Source organism: Tympanuchus pallidicinctus, unplaced genomic scaffold, assembly GCF_026119805.1.
Source record: "Tympanuchus pallidicinctus isolate F22 unplaced genomic scaffold, pur_lepc_1.0 scaffold5, whole genome shotgun sequence".
NCBI lineage: Eukaryota > Metazoa > Chordata > Aves > Galliformes > Phasianidae > Tympanuchus > Tympanuchus pallidicinctus.
Genome location: NW_026294769.1, coordinates 35,692,678 through 35,707,802, shown reverse-complemented (window position 1 = coordinate 35,707,802; position 15,125 = coordinate 35,692,678). Strand labels below are relative to the sequence as shown.

General features: G+C 38.5%; 1 protein-coding gene across 5 annotated transcripts in view; it reads right to left on the bottom strand.

Annotated features, from left to right (window-relative positions):
- Nucleotides 1–15,125, bottom strand: part of SPIDR (scaffold protein involved in DNA repair) — a 197,922-nt gene that overhangs the window by 123,343 nt on the left and 59,454 nt on the right. For all 5 annotated transcript variants that reach the window (XM_052704560.1, XM_052704563.1, XM_052704564.1 and 2 more), the window contains exon 7: nt 12,206–12,306. In XM_052704560.1, the coding sequence (XP_052560520.1) occupies nt 12,206–12,306 (101 nt within the window). The remainder of the gene's footprint in view (nt 1–12,205; nt 12,307–15,125) is intronic.

Here is a 15,125-nt window from a genome sequence, read left to right as displayed (position 1 = left end):
GAGAACCAATGCTTTTTGCCAGATCCTTTTCGTCAAGTACTTTGAGCTCGACTGGTGAGGAGAGATGGATGCCACCACTATCAATCCTCACCACTGTCACCTTCTAAGGGAAAGCTGTAACAAATGCACTGTCCTTCCAAAGATCCTGCTGACTAAAGTCTGCTTAAGTGCATAGTTCTGCTCAGTGTGAGCTTGGACTAGTTTTCTATCCCTAAAGGCAAGGATTCAGAATATTCACACTTGAATTACACTTTGCCTGACTAGCTCCAATTGTAGTCCTCTGTCAACCCCAAGTTGTCATAAACAAATTGTCCCAACCACAAAAATCTCAGCCTCCCAAGTAAGCAAAGTAGTGAACATTTACCTCTACTCATACTCCACAATACAAATTTTCACCCACTTTAAAAAACAAGTGACAAAAAAAATCAACGTCAATGACAAAGCACACCAGCAGTCCCAAATATATATATATATATATATAAAATATATATATATATATATATAAATATATATATAAATATATATATATAAAAACATCCTAGAACTTTTCATCACTTCTGAACAATGCATTTCTCATGTGCAAAATTTTTTGAAAATTCTTACTGGTCAATGATGTATGTGTAACGTTCATCAGTTGATAAACCAGCTTAAAGAAATCACTGTAGAATAGAATGACAACTTAATACTTCTCTTTAAAATATCCCAGACTAGAAAACAGTTTAAAATGCTAGGCATATCAAAAACTTCGTCTATATGAAAACCCCTTAAAGGATCTTGGAGAAAAAGCTCTACAAAGACACCCAGCATCTCTCGCAAGCCAAACTTGGCCCAAACTCCAGAAGCTGATACTAAATGAAGCAGAATGCCTCTGCATTAAAAACAATACAACTTCAACAACAACCCACGTCTCAAACTTGGCACACGTGCACACTCTACAGAACCACAATCTATTTGTTTATTTAGATGCATGGAGATAGCTTAATTTAATTGCTCAAATTATTATTACTGCTGATGATAGAATGCTTTCTCAAACAACATAGCAAAGCTTTTTGAATTCCTGGCACGTGATGAAACATCAAAGTTCAGAATGTAGCTTTATTTTCAACTCATTTGGCTCCTGCTTTGTTATGCCAATCAAAAATAAATCAAACGTGCGGCTGCAAACTGAAAGGAGAATTTGTGGGTGAGGAGATGGGCTGGATCACTGCAATTTCTACAGCTTCTAGAGGAGTTTACTTGTTTGTTCACTTGTGTGAAAACCTTATCTTAAGGTTTTGCAGTGTCCTCTTTCACCCGTGGATAATTCACAGAAGTTCTCACTTGATAAACTCACCTCATTTCACTCACAAAACAATTATAGACTGAGAAATTGAAACCTTCAGATGCACAATTTTCATGGCAATATCCAACATTAAAAACTTTTGAGCAGTAACTGTGGTGCAGCCCAGCCTATTCCTACACTGCATATTTCTTCATGTTTTATTCTGCTGTCTAGAGCACACAGATTTCCTTCTTCACTGTTACTTTTTTCCAAAAATTAGTGAGCTAATCTTGCTAACAGTAAAGTCACTGAAGCATAAGAGTGGATATTAGGGAAAGAAGAGATGAACAACATAAAGGGGAGGGCACGAAGGGACAGGCAGACAATTGTTCAATGCTCTTTGCAATGACAGACTAACCAGGCTGGATTAATTGAGTTTGACTAAACCTTGAGGCTGCATATTTGCAAATAGTATCCAATTACTTCTCATCCCCTATAATGTCCACGTTGCACTGTCCTTGAGAAGCTCCTTTGGGACTCGGAGAAGGAATAATAACTACAAGTACCTATGGAATGCTCATTTCAAAAACTTCAGTTTATTCACATGAAGGTAACCTTTCTTCTCCCATTAAAAGAAAAGTCACTGTGCACATTCACAATGAGTACACACCTGTCCAGATGCATTTAAAAATCCTTCATTCAAACAGCCATTCAAGGACTGCTTAACATAATCCACCTTTGGTGCCAGATGCCTTTCCAAAAGCACCTTGCAGCAGTCTTCATGCAGTTAGCAGAAAAGTTAGAAGACATTCACTTATACAGACTTAAGGGCCATTTGAAGCATCTGGACCCATGATTATAAAGAGACTTTATTCATTCCAGGGGCACAAAGTGTAAAGTCAGTCCCTGATACATATAGTTTGAGATGTCATGAAGAGAGAGGAAAGTACTGACATAACTGGTTTGAGTTATGGACTCTGAAGGTGCATTTAGGTTGTACAACTTGCTTCCTCTAAATGACACCGTTTAAAAGGAGAGGAAATCAGCCATCAGAGCTCATAACACTACCTCAATGCTAACAATTTGCATCAAGACTAGAAACCTACACAGAGATGCAACATGCTAGCAAATAGTCATCCAAAAGGCACCCAAGTCCTCCTGTGACCAACAAGAAAAAAAAACAAAAAAATCAAGTACCAATGATAAGCTGGGTCAGCTTTCACCTGAAACACCACATCAGCCCTTCGCAGAATGCTTCACTATGATAAGTGTCAATCATTGGATGGAAACCATTGCTAGGTGAACTGCGATGAAACAAATGAATTCCTCTAGATCTCACAAATGTGCAGACCTAATGAAACCAGCACGACATGCTGACTGGTGGGAAGAACAAGCCTTTTAAGCACGGAAGTAGCTCTGGAGAAGCCTCTCAATTATTGACAAGGGCTTCTCTCACCTTGCAGGCAAGAGATGGCTCTGACAAGAAGCCAGTCAGGATCCTTGGCATAAGGAGATGCAGCATGGCCCCCTCAGAACGCATAGGTGGAATGAACTTCAGAGTCCTCAGAGACAGACGAAGAAAGCATCCAGAACCAGGCAAACAGAACATCAACAGCTCTTTGTTACTGTTAGCTAAATCTGAGAAATCACAAGGAAATATCTTTTTAGAAACAGTAATAATTGAATAAATCTGTCAACTTGGGCATCTTTGTAAACTCCTCAGCCACAAGAACCTTGGGAATCCCTCCTGGAAAAAGAAGAAAAAACTGGCTTGTCACGAGATTGCTCTGAAATTAATGTCTCTTATTTATTCCCATTCAAACTACAACACCAAGTTGTACAGCAAGTTCTCAGCTACAAAATACTAGTTTTTAACACAGTCACTACCATTAACTATGCACTTCCACCAGCAATGAACAAGAACCTGCATGCTGCACTCAAAAATCTGCATGGCCACCTGGAACATGTCTTGTTTTTCACTCCACTGTCACCACTGCTGAAATGAAACACTTTCCACCCCAACTGTGGCGACATCCACTGCTTGGTCATCATAAACATTCAGCAAGCATTAATGATAGATGCCATTTTTTCAGCATGGAAGAATTCAATTCCACACCTTTGCTCCATACACATTCCTATGTCAGACACCATTGTGTCAGGCTGCCCCTCTTCTGTCATCTCTCACAAAACGTTACAAAACGTTGGTGGGAAGGTTCAACCTTTACTGCCATACCACCATCATCTGCCTCTGATGTCATGGGACAACATGATAAAATAGGAAGCACTGCTTTCAGAGCAGCCCTCATATGTGCTTATAATATGGAGTTTTTTTGATCACAGATTCACAAAAGCAACCAATAGCAGCTTCTTGGTAGAAGGAAAAAAGCTATTCAGGACAACAAAGAACATAGTTATCTCTGGATCAGGAAGACCTCGAGTCAGAGATCTGTGCAAGTTAAGATAATACTTTGGGAGAGATATCATGAAGTATCATTTTTCCTAGGCATTTGGCAAGCTCTTGCCACTGCCAGAAAGAGGATTCTTAGCTAGGTGAATTTTGGGTTTGTCCATTTAGCAAATTTGCTCTCATGTCTAGGTAATTATTTAATTTCAGATGACCTCTGGGACATTGGTCTCTCACACCAATGTGAAACCTGGACAGGAGGTAGCTCAGTTCATCTGTGATGCTATTTCAGACATCTGGGAGATGAACAAACCCTGCTAAGCTCCTTTCATTTGTTTTTTATTTCAGTACACAGGGTGATACTGCCCTTTAGTATATATATACCATGAGAACAAAACATGTTTTAATACAACAACGTGGCAGATGTTCCACATTACCCTGAATTCCAGAAGGATTAAAAATAAAAGATTCTCTGTTCCTTTGGAGATCACGGACCTTGAGATGCCAAACATTTTAAAAACTTGAGCATGACTCCACAGTCTGAGTGAAGGCCCACAACAATTTTCAGGCTTAACAAAATAGCATTACAGATGCATATATTTAAGCCACAGAGCCACTCCAGCACTGAATGAACACGAAGGATGCACTTGCCATGCCAAAGGCAGCTTCTAAGGACATGAAGAAGAAAGCTGGTCTGTTTTCGCTCTTAACAACCAAAGAGAATTCTTGAGAGAAGGAAAAAAACTGAGGAGTACAGTCACAATAAATAGAAGTAAAATAAAATTACATTCAGACATTCTGTCCTCAGTGCCCAAAATACAACTCTGAAGATTGCTTTAATAATTCTGGAACTATCAATGAGATAAAAAGAAGTTATGACCTCTTGGGGACTGCATATTTTGTTGCTTTTACTACACACTGATGAGACACTGGAGAGACTGCAAGCACAGAGTCCATGGGACTGATGTGGAAAAATACATCAGATATTGACATCAACAGGACTACATGTGGCTTCATATTGCTCACATGAATTTTGCTAAAATGTTACTGTTCAAATGCTCAAAAATAGCTCCTACAGCCCTGAATGGAAAGCCCTCCTAAGAAACAGGTTCTCTTCATAGTAAGGTGACAGAACCCTGGTAGTGGTCCATACAAGATTAACAGAATGAAGATAAATGCATGGGGAGCACAAACTGGAATGTATAATACTTCTCAGGTTCTGAAGAGAAAGCAGGGGTGGAGTTCATTTACTGTGTTCTGCATGATTGGAATGCGCTAGCTGGGACACCCAACATGCCTCTGTGCATGTTAGCTCAAGCTTGTCATGGTTCAGAGAGAAAGGAAGAAGATAGAGCTTCCAGCACCAGGCATTCCTCAGAAGTGATGGAACTTTGTGTTGCTTTCACTGCCTGTTACAGAAACCCTCCCCCTCTAGAAGACAAGGAGAAGACGACTTGTCTCCACAGAAGCAACAACAGCAATAGTAATAAAGGGAAGGAAAAAAAGTAAAAAGCAGCACCAGGCAAGTTCAAGAAAATCTGTGAAAACCAAAACCAGGCAGCATTTACTACTGAATTTCTGGATTTTTCCATTCTTTTGTGAGAATTTAAAAATTTTGCAGTGTCCAGGGAAATATCACTCACAGGATAGAAGGATGTGATGCAACCATCTTCAGTCTGAATACAATGATAACACAAGGTAGAAATAATTTTTCACAAAGGTCAAAGTAAGAACCAGTGATGAAAACAATGAAATATAAGCTTGAAGAATCTCTACTAACTACTGGCACCTGTTTGTAGACTTTAAGGCCTGTTGTTTACTAAAATATTAGGTAGTGTACAACTCTGCTCCATCGAGCATGCTGATAAAAAAATCACTCTTATGTGAGCATAAAGAATAGCACAGTGGAAAGCATTATTACTGCAATAGTAAAATAAAAAGTCTCTAGTAATAAAGAGCATGCACATCTACCAGTAAGAACACACGTGGACTGTCATACCTAACCACAACAAGAAAGAGAAAGGGATGCTTCAGAAATTCCTCAGCCACAAGTCTTGCAGTGCAAGTCACATGGATGAAAGAAAAACCAAGTAAGCAGGACAAGAGGCAAAAGGAAGAGTATGACAGTACCTTCCTTCAAAATCAAATAGTAACACTCCTACAAGTAGTTTCCCCTTCACACACCTCCCTTCGCCCCTCTCCTCCCCTAAAAACAAAAAGCACCAAAGAACACAACAAAAAAAAACGAAACAAACTCATAAGAAAATCCAAGGAACTGGGAGGATCACGATGCCTTAAGCCATGTTAATCATTGAAAATTTGCTAAAAAATGTTTTGTGCAAAGGCAGACAGGACAATCTGTATTTTTTCTTACCAGCTAAATTGTCACGATGTACAGTTCTTGATATTAATGATAGCATTAAGATTAAGAGAAGGACAGACGATTTTAAGAAAAAACTGTTACTTTCACTCAGTTATCAATCACAAATTATACATACGAATTGCAGTTTAGAAGCAGAGTTGTACTGAACACAACTGATATTTCTAAAAATTGTGTCCAAAAAGTTAAGTTACACTTCTAGTTATATGGCAAGTTCTTTAGAAGTATGAACTACAAGAACTATAGGCATTACAATCAGGTCAATGTTCTATTAATCCTAGCTGAATATTTCTATAAATTCCTAAGTTAAAAAAAAAAACCAATCTTGTGCAATTCATGCTGAGAACAGTCCTTCATATAATAATGAAAGTTAATTTCTGCATTCAGTTGTGATGGCTTGATCAGATCAGATCTACAATATGGAAGTATAAAGTAAACAAAGAAAACTCCTTAATGCCTTAATGTCAACTAGCATCAATTCCCACAGTAGTCCCTCAGTTATTTTTTGTTTTCAGAGGTATTATTTGATCCTAAGAACGTCTAACTTCTGACTGTCTAGCACAAAACAACAGTACTAGCCACATCACAGAATCATTCTACCTTTAGAGGGACCTTGCTAAAGAGAAACCTCCCCTCCCATCCCTGAAAGTGTTCAAGGCCAGGTTGGATGAAGCCTGATCTAGTGAGTAACAATCCTGCCCAAAGCAGGGGGTTGGAACTAAATGATCTTTAAGGTGATGATTCAATGCAAATGATCCAACGCAAGCCATTCCACGATTCTGAGATATTAGACACCCTCTTGGGACAGCACTTATTATTTGCAGTGGAAAAATAGCCAAGCCTACATTTTCTGGTTCAGACCAAAGTTCTACTTTCATTCCTGTAAGTATAAAATGTCGAATTACAGGCACCAAATGAAAAGAAACATTCTTTTGCTTGGCACCCATTGTTGCTCTTTGTTCCGCCTCATGCAAAAGACTGCAGGTGTAGGCATAACAAAGTCAGCAATCCAGCATATACCAAGCAGACCCTTGCAATCCAAAAGCCAACGTTTAAAAGCCAAGAAACAGCACTAAGATTCCAACATTTTCACAGCCCGTACAAAACCATCTGGTTGCTATTCTGAACCATACCCGTTATTCTTCCTGGGCTGGTAGTTTCTGAAGCCATTCTGAAAGATGTTTCTCAAAAACACACCATGCATGCATACATGATGGATTCCTCCCACCTCTATATTTAAAAGAGGCTGCTGGATTTGGCCCTGCTTTAAACGTTGTACAGTCTTTACAAGCACATATATAAGCTAGAGTGATTGTGCATGCCGTTATTGTTTCTCATAAGAAAACACAAATAATACAGAGAATTCTTGTTTGAAAAAGACAAGTTTATACTCGATTTTTCCCTCCCAGTGCTGTGACATGTTCAGGCAAAAAACCAAAAAAACAAAAAAACACCAAATTTGGCTACTTGCCATTTCTTTAATTTATATTAACTCAAGACTAATTAAATTAGCAAGAACAAAGAATTAGTAATAACTAGGAAAGCTCAGGCTTTTGTAGTTTTAGAAGAATTCTGCATGGTCTAAATTTGCTTACAGGAAACTATATTAAGGACTATCCTTGTTTTCTTTGTCCACAGACAAATTTTTGTGCAAGCCTCATCACATTCAAGCTGCTAAAGTCTTTTATTCTCCCACACTGTAACTAGTCACCCAGACTGGAAGGTGGGAGAGTGACTCTTCATATTCTCTTCTGTAAGCCTTTCAGCCTCCCTGAAAAAATGCACTACTATGCCCAAGTTCTGTCCTCAGCTTTAAGGCTTCACTCTCCTCCTCACATGTTACACTTGCTTCAGTCACCAGATCAGTTCCCATCATAAGGAGGAGCAGAGAGGAAGATACAGTTTAGAAAAAAATGCCTACAGTTTAGGCTTGGTATCAATTCAGTTTAATTAATGACTCAATTGTAACCCAATCACACTGGTTCATCCTAAATCTTCATTTCAGACCAATGAATACCAGTTATCTCACCAGGTTACGAACTTTAAGAATAATTCATGCCAGTATTTTAAATAAAAAAGTGCTTCGACAGCAACTGCAAGAAAAAAAAAATGCAGAGAAAATTAGTTTTCAGAAGTTACTTTTGAAATGAATCTGCATGAGTTTGCTTTATGTCTCATTTGTATCTGCTACGGACAGGAGAGTCTTCCAAATAAAACTCAGAAGAGCACTACTTTTTCTTCTCCATCATGCAATCACCATATAAGCAGCAGATGTTGACAGGAAAAAGGGTTGGTTTTATTTTCCTCCCCCAACTGTCCAAATCTCTTTGCCCAAACAGGAAATTTCACAGTGAAGTTGCAGCACAGAACACTGTCGGGGGGAGGTGGGGAAAAAAGCTTGCAAATGGTCTAAAAGCCTTTGTACTCAGTACTCTCCAACCATCAGTTCGACTGATGAGAGACTTACTCTTACGGCGACTGCACACCTTACAGCCTCCCTTTTGCATCTTGTGAAGAACAACTAAATCTGGATTTGTGGAGATGAGCCTGATGCCAGTCTGTTAGTTTTAAATCACATAAGCATCCAACTAATGCCATGCAATGCAGGCAAGCTTCTGCGCTCTCTCCTTTCAGTGATGGCATTAGGTTGATTACAGAAATGGAATTATCCATCAGGAAGAACACAATTAGTAGTAAACACTTTCCCCCACAGTACACACCTCTGCTGCATGATACCTTTGTTTCCATATTTGCCTGCAGTTTCAGAAAACTATAATCACTTGAGCAACCCAGTACAGGGAGAGGCTGCCAAGCATAACACTCCAAAATTGTCTAACTGGGAAAAACACAAATTCTTCTGTCCTGCAGAGTGATTCTGACATAAGTGGGACAGTTCCCCCCACGCCCTTCAGAAAATACAGAAACGTATGCTGCAAAGAGGCACTCTTTTGGAGGTGCTGCCTCATCCCAGTAGCCAAAAGGCAGTCAAACCACATTGGATACTTACCAAAACAGGTCACAGGAACAAACAAAAGAATTTAAAAAAATTAAAGCCAGCCAAAAGATTTTTTTGGAGGTAATTTGGACATCAATAAAATAGAAAACCAAGTAACAGCAAAACAAAAGCAAAACATTCTATAACATGAAATGCCTTAAAAAGGGGAGAAGAATGGCCCATACTTCCAAAAACAGTTTTCCTGATGACATAAATGGAAGGAAGACCTCAAACTTATCTCATTTGTAATTGCTGCTCCTTGCCTTAACGATAAACTTCTGTTCTATGTGTCTGTGGAATACCCAGAATGACTTGATGGCTCTTACATTACTTCAATCCTCCACAATAATCTTCAGATTCCTTTAGTAAATCAACTCAGTTTGTCATTTGATAAGTTTTTCCTTCTACTTCTGTTGCTGAAATCAGAAGCAGTCCTGGAAACAGCCTGGTTTAGAAATATTACAATGCAAAAGAGAGGGAGATGAATCTAAGAAGAAACTCAGGTTAGTAAGAGATCTCTGGTATGAACCTAAAAGATGACAGTAGTATGCTTTTGCTTTACCAGTTATTCCACACTTTCAGACTAGAAGCAATTGTAAGGTCATCCAGTTGCCCTACTAAAATTTCAACCATTCAGACTGACAGTTGCCAAAGCAAACATCAGTTTTATTCTGATGACATCAAACTGTTCGACTATTCTAAGAACAAAACTATGAAAAGCTAATTTTTGTCTAGACGGAAAAAATATCCCCAAATATTATCATAGCTATTTTATTGTGAATTTTATTATCTTCGTGTTTTGGAATAAGGATTGGTAATTGGAAATATTGGTAATTGGAAATGAAATTCCTAAATTATGGCACGTTCAGCACCTTAAAGAAATTCAGTTGTAAGTTCTGGCAAATGCTTGCAGAGTAAATGAAGCAGTAATTTGTCCTAGAGATTTCTAACTTGCCCAAGTTCTTATGTTTTTTCACCACGATGGCGAAAGGTATATCCCAGAAATGCCTTATGAGACATTCTCCCAAAATGAAATCATCCCAAAGATAAACTCTCCAGAATTTAAATTTTTTTTTTTTAATTTACAGTAGAGCAACATATTTTTCCATAGCCTTTTTCCTCATAAAATTCTAACTAATTCTGACTCATTTTCTGAAAGAAAAAAATCTAGCCAAGAAAGATGTTTTGGTTGACAAGTTGGGATAGATGACCTGCAGAGGACCCTTTCATCCTCTACAATTGTGATTCTGTGAATATTTCAGCCTAATAGTTAAAGCCTAGCAGACTGGTGAGTAGCCAAACAAGTTCTTGTAATGACACATGCGATGTTAAGAGAAAAAGAATATTAGTCATTTTGCACTCCCGTTAGCACAGAGAACAGCAATAAGAACTGCTAAGACGACAGAGCCATTCAGTATCAGTTTCTGTTCCTCGTTTCCAAAAAAAAGCAAGGAGACATTCTTATACCACTGTAAGGACAGGGAAGGAACTTCCTATCCATTGGTAACTCAGGCAGAGGATGAACAACTTGCAAAAGGCTTGATCAGTCTTCAGTGAGCATTCCTATATCATATTCAACATAGCAATTCTGAAGAGAGTTGACTAATGACGCTTCTTTTTCTCTGATGCCGCTTTGTGGAATACAAAACATTTTTCAGACAACTAATTTTATAAGTTACAGTTTGAGCTTTTCATCAGTGGAAACTCATAATTAAACAGCAGCAGTTCCAGCAGGATTTGAGAGTAAACACTATTAAAATTGTTTCATCAATTACTTTCCTTTGTGTAGATAAAAGAAGTGAATGGTAACTGGAGAATGGAGACTTGATCTCAGAAATCAACAGCTGCAGAAGTTATGGAATCACATCAGACAATCATCCTGTGACCAAAAACAACCAGACCCACGTCCTTACTTAAGTGTCCTGAACACACAGGAGGCCTAGAAGTGAACAGAAGCCGAGCTTCTGTTTTGACAAGACTAACACTGAAAGGATACATATGGAGTAGCTGCCCTCATTTCTAAGACCCTGTGAAAAGTTTCAGAATGTGTAGTAAAGAGCCATGAAGATTGAAGAAAAAAAACTCTAGAGCTCCTTAAAGAGCTTATTCTGTTTAGTTTATGAAATTTGTGAAGCAGCATGATTTTGCTATGCAAGCGTCAGAGAGGGAAAATGCCACATACTAAAGAGCTCATGAATCCAATGGAGAACTGCTTTATGAAAAACAAAAGATGGGAACTGAAGCCAGACAAACCCAGATTTGAGAAACAAAAAACAAAAACTTTGAGTGGAATTAAGGACAACTCTCAAGGCAAATGATAGATTCCCTTATCCGCATGTTTTCAAATTAAGACCAGAGGACTTTCTGAAAAACAAATGGAATATGTGCTCAGAAACAATTAGTGGGCTTAATAAAGAATAAAGGCTTGACATTTTGTATCCTACAGTCACACACAAACTGACAAAAAAGCCTCTTAGACTATGAATCTATTATCTCCTATCAAATATTACTGAAAGATGGTGCTATCGGTCACTTAGAACTAATTAGTTAAACTCCTACCCCTTACTTTTTGGGAAGAGCATCCCTATAGTTATGTTTCACACTCATTTCACAGTTGTGTTCATTTGTCTGTGTTTGCCGTCATCCACAGTTTTAGAAATCACCCATGAACATGGGTGTCTTCAAAAAAAATATAACTATTAAGAGGAAGAAGTGGATATAAAGACATTATGAGAGGATGGTTGGACTAGATGATCTTGAAGGTTGTTTCCAACCTTGTGATTCTATGATCCTACAATTATAAGAACAAAAAAAAACGCACGTCCATAAAATAAACCTTGACTTGTCTTAACAACTGCTACAAACACAATTTTCCCAAGTGTTGGAAAGCAAAGAGTTCTAAAGAATCTAGTAGATGGAAGATACTTAAAAGAAGATTTTTACCCTTCAGATTTAAATGCCTTCGTAACGGGGATATTGCAAACTCAAAAGCATCAAGAAAACACTAAGCCCAATTCAGGCAACATCAAATTATAAACTTCAGTAGTACACCTATAGAGGCCCCATGCACATCTACATATATGTACTTTCATATACATACTTACATATACATGTTCATATTTCACATACATATATGTACTTTTACATGTGTATGCTGCTTCTTACCTGATGGGATTTTAGCATCTGAAATGCACTGATGTCTCCAAAAGCTAATAGCAGATCTTTCTCTGTTCTGCAGTCGGCACAATCTCTCAGCCAGCCCTCCCCTGCAGAGAAGGAAGAAATGATCAGTTTTGCCAATAATCAGATTTGCCAAGAGAAACCATAGGACTAATGGAATATCACAGAATGGTTTGGGTTGGAAGGGAGCTTTAAGACCATCTAGTTCCATCCCTTGTTATAGACAGGGACACCTCCCACTACACCAGGGTATTCAGAGCCCCATCCAGCCTGGCCTTGAACACCTCCAGGGTGGTGGATACATATAATTTGGCCCTTAAAGACAGAAGCATACAGTAACATTACATTTTACAGATTAGCTCTCCCAGTTTTTCACTTTCCAGAGAATAACCATGTGTTGTATTAGGAGTATAGAATCAGTACACACCATAAAACATTTTCCACTATCTGAAAGTCCATAACCCTCAAGTTTTCAGTTGTGTCTCAATCTTTACACAAGGATTGTAAAGAAAGACCCCAAACTTCTCTGCACTTATTGTGACAGCTACTACAGACAGTTCTGAATTTGAAACAAACATCCCAAATGGTTTAGTGTAGCCACTAGTTATAACAGGTTGGGTTTTTCCCTCCTAGATTTGTTTGTCTGTTGGCAAGGAGTGATCACAGAAATATTCTTTTACCCATACTTGACCCTGTGATTCATTTCACAAGCTGGGTCAAGTGTGCAGCTTCAGTGGTCTGAACACTCTCCAAGATGGAATTAATTTGGCATTCCCAAGGTGAGGAGCAGAGGAGTGGCATCTAAACCGCACACATTTAAGGTAACACTAAAGCAATTTCTACCCCTTGGATTCCAATCCAAGGTACATCAATTTATCATCTTAAAACAAAAAATACTGTCATAGAAGATATCCCTCGGTTGTTGCAATGAACTTAAGGACAGCATGAGGGTATTTGTGCATTTCTCTCTGGCTTCAAACAGGTTGTTTTTATTAAAAAAATACATTATTATTTCCTTAACACTAAGTTTCCCCACTACAAGAACAATTCAGTATATTAATAAGGGCTTCCACTAAGCTGCAATGTGTCCTTAGGTAAACTTGGTTTAGGAATCAAAGAGGGAGCACAAGATCACCTTGTTTGTGCATATGAATGGGGTTATTATTTTAGAATGTAGTTCACATAGCTTGGTAAAGCTGACACTGCAAATGAGAAACTGGGAGGACTCACACCTGTGAAAACCAACAAGGAGCTGAAAAGGCTGAACACTAAAAATCTATGGTTAGAAATTACTGACAGCCATTTCACCTGCAGATAAATCGACAGGTTACATAAAAACAGATTATCAGTCTCAGCTGATTTTCTAGTTAACCAACTATCTAATTTGCAAAACCATAACTATCTTAAGACTTAGTAGATAGCATGGCTGAACACCTTAGTAGAAAAGACCACAGAATGGATACTCAAATTTAAGAGTCATGCTTTACCCAGAATGATTCATGGAAGTTACATGGTTTACATTATTGCAGCCTCTTCTACAGCTGAGGAGATTCTGGGAAAAGGAAAACTCTAATTTACTATCTTCCAGAGGAAGCAAAGAATCCCCAGATTGCCAAAACAAAGAACCCTCTCTCAAAAAGCTACAGGACTTGCTGTATCAAGCAAGAACACTGACAAAAATACTTAAGAAACCTTGGGCTCCAGAGAACTTACAAAAAGCTTAATAACATGAACTGCTTTCAGCAAGAATCACGAAACACAGAATCAACTAATACAGAAAAATGCAATGGATACTTCAGTATGCAGCAGGGTCAAGTTAAGCACAATTTTGTACAGGACAACTTGATCTGCTGCTGTTAACGTTTTGCCACGTTTACCTCAAACTTGAGTATTCAAGCATACTGCACTCCAGTAGCTGTGGACAAAAAAACTTTTACAAACAACAGCAACCTGCCCACCCAGTTCTTCTTCTTGCCAGACTGCCATTCTTAGATGTAGTTTGTTGTTCAGCTCTGCTGCATGATCTACCTAAGGCATGCTAGAACACCATTCACTTCAGCTACACTTGGAAATAGCGCAGCTACATGCATTTAAAGTTTGCTTGCTTGAGTCTGAGACTGATCTCTATACAGAGAGTTGGACTACAGCAATAAACAGAAGAGCTAGTAGCTGAAAAACATTTCTGGTGGAAGAAAACTGCTCAGTAGAAGCATTCCGTAACACTATTTCATTCCTTCCACAAAGAACATTCAAAGAAATGCAGTTTCTTACAATGCTTAAGGCACAAAAAACCAGCTCACAGTATAATTTAGAACCATACAATCATAGAATCCTTAGAGTTGGAAGGGACCTTCAGTGGCCAACTAGTCTGATTCCCCTGCAATGAGCAGGGACACCACAGCTAGATCAGGTTGCCCAGGGCCTGATTCCATCCTCATCTTGAAAGTCCCCAGGGACTTTCCTCCCCACTTTTCCTGATTAGGGTTGCAGTTGTGCCTAGTCAGTCCCTATTCTTCTGGAAGCCCACTCCTACTTTACCTATGGCAGAAGCACTTTGTAGCATGAAAGAAAGCAGTTCCTGATTTTGAGGCACACAGCAAGAATTAAAAAATAAAAAAAAAAAAAAAAAAATTTAAAAAGCAAAAAACTCCCAGTTTCAGGCCAGATGTGTCTGCCAGGGAAGCTATCTGACACTTCATTACTGATTTCCTAATCATGTCTGTATTAGAACAACAGTTATCACAGGGTCTATGAAGAATAAAATCATGTCTTTCCCTAGCAGGCCTTGATGCTGATAAAAACAAATTGATACTTATATTAATACTCATCCTTCAATTCTAATTCCAAAGGCAGTTTAAATTATTTAAACTGCAAACATACTGCATTTTGCATCTGCGTGGTTGCA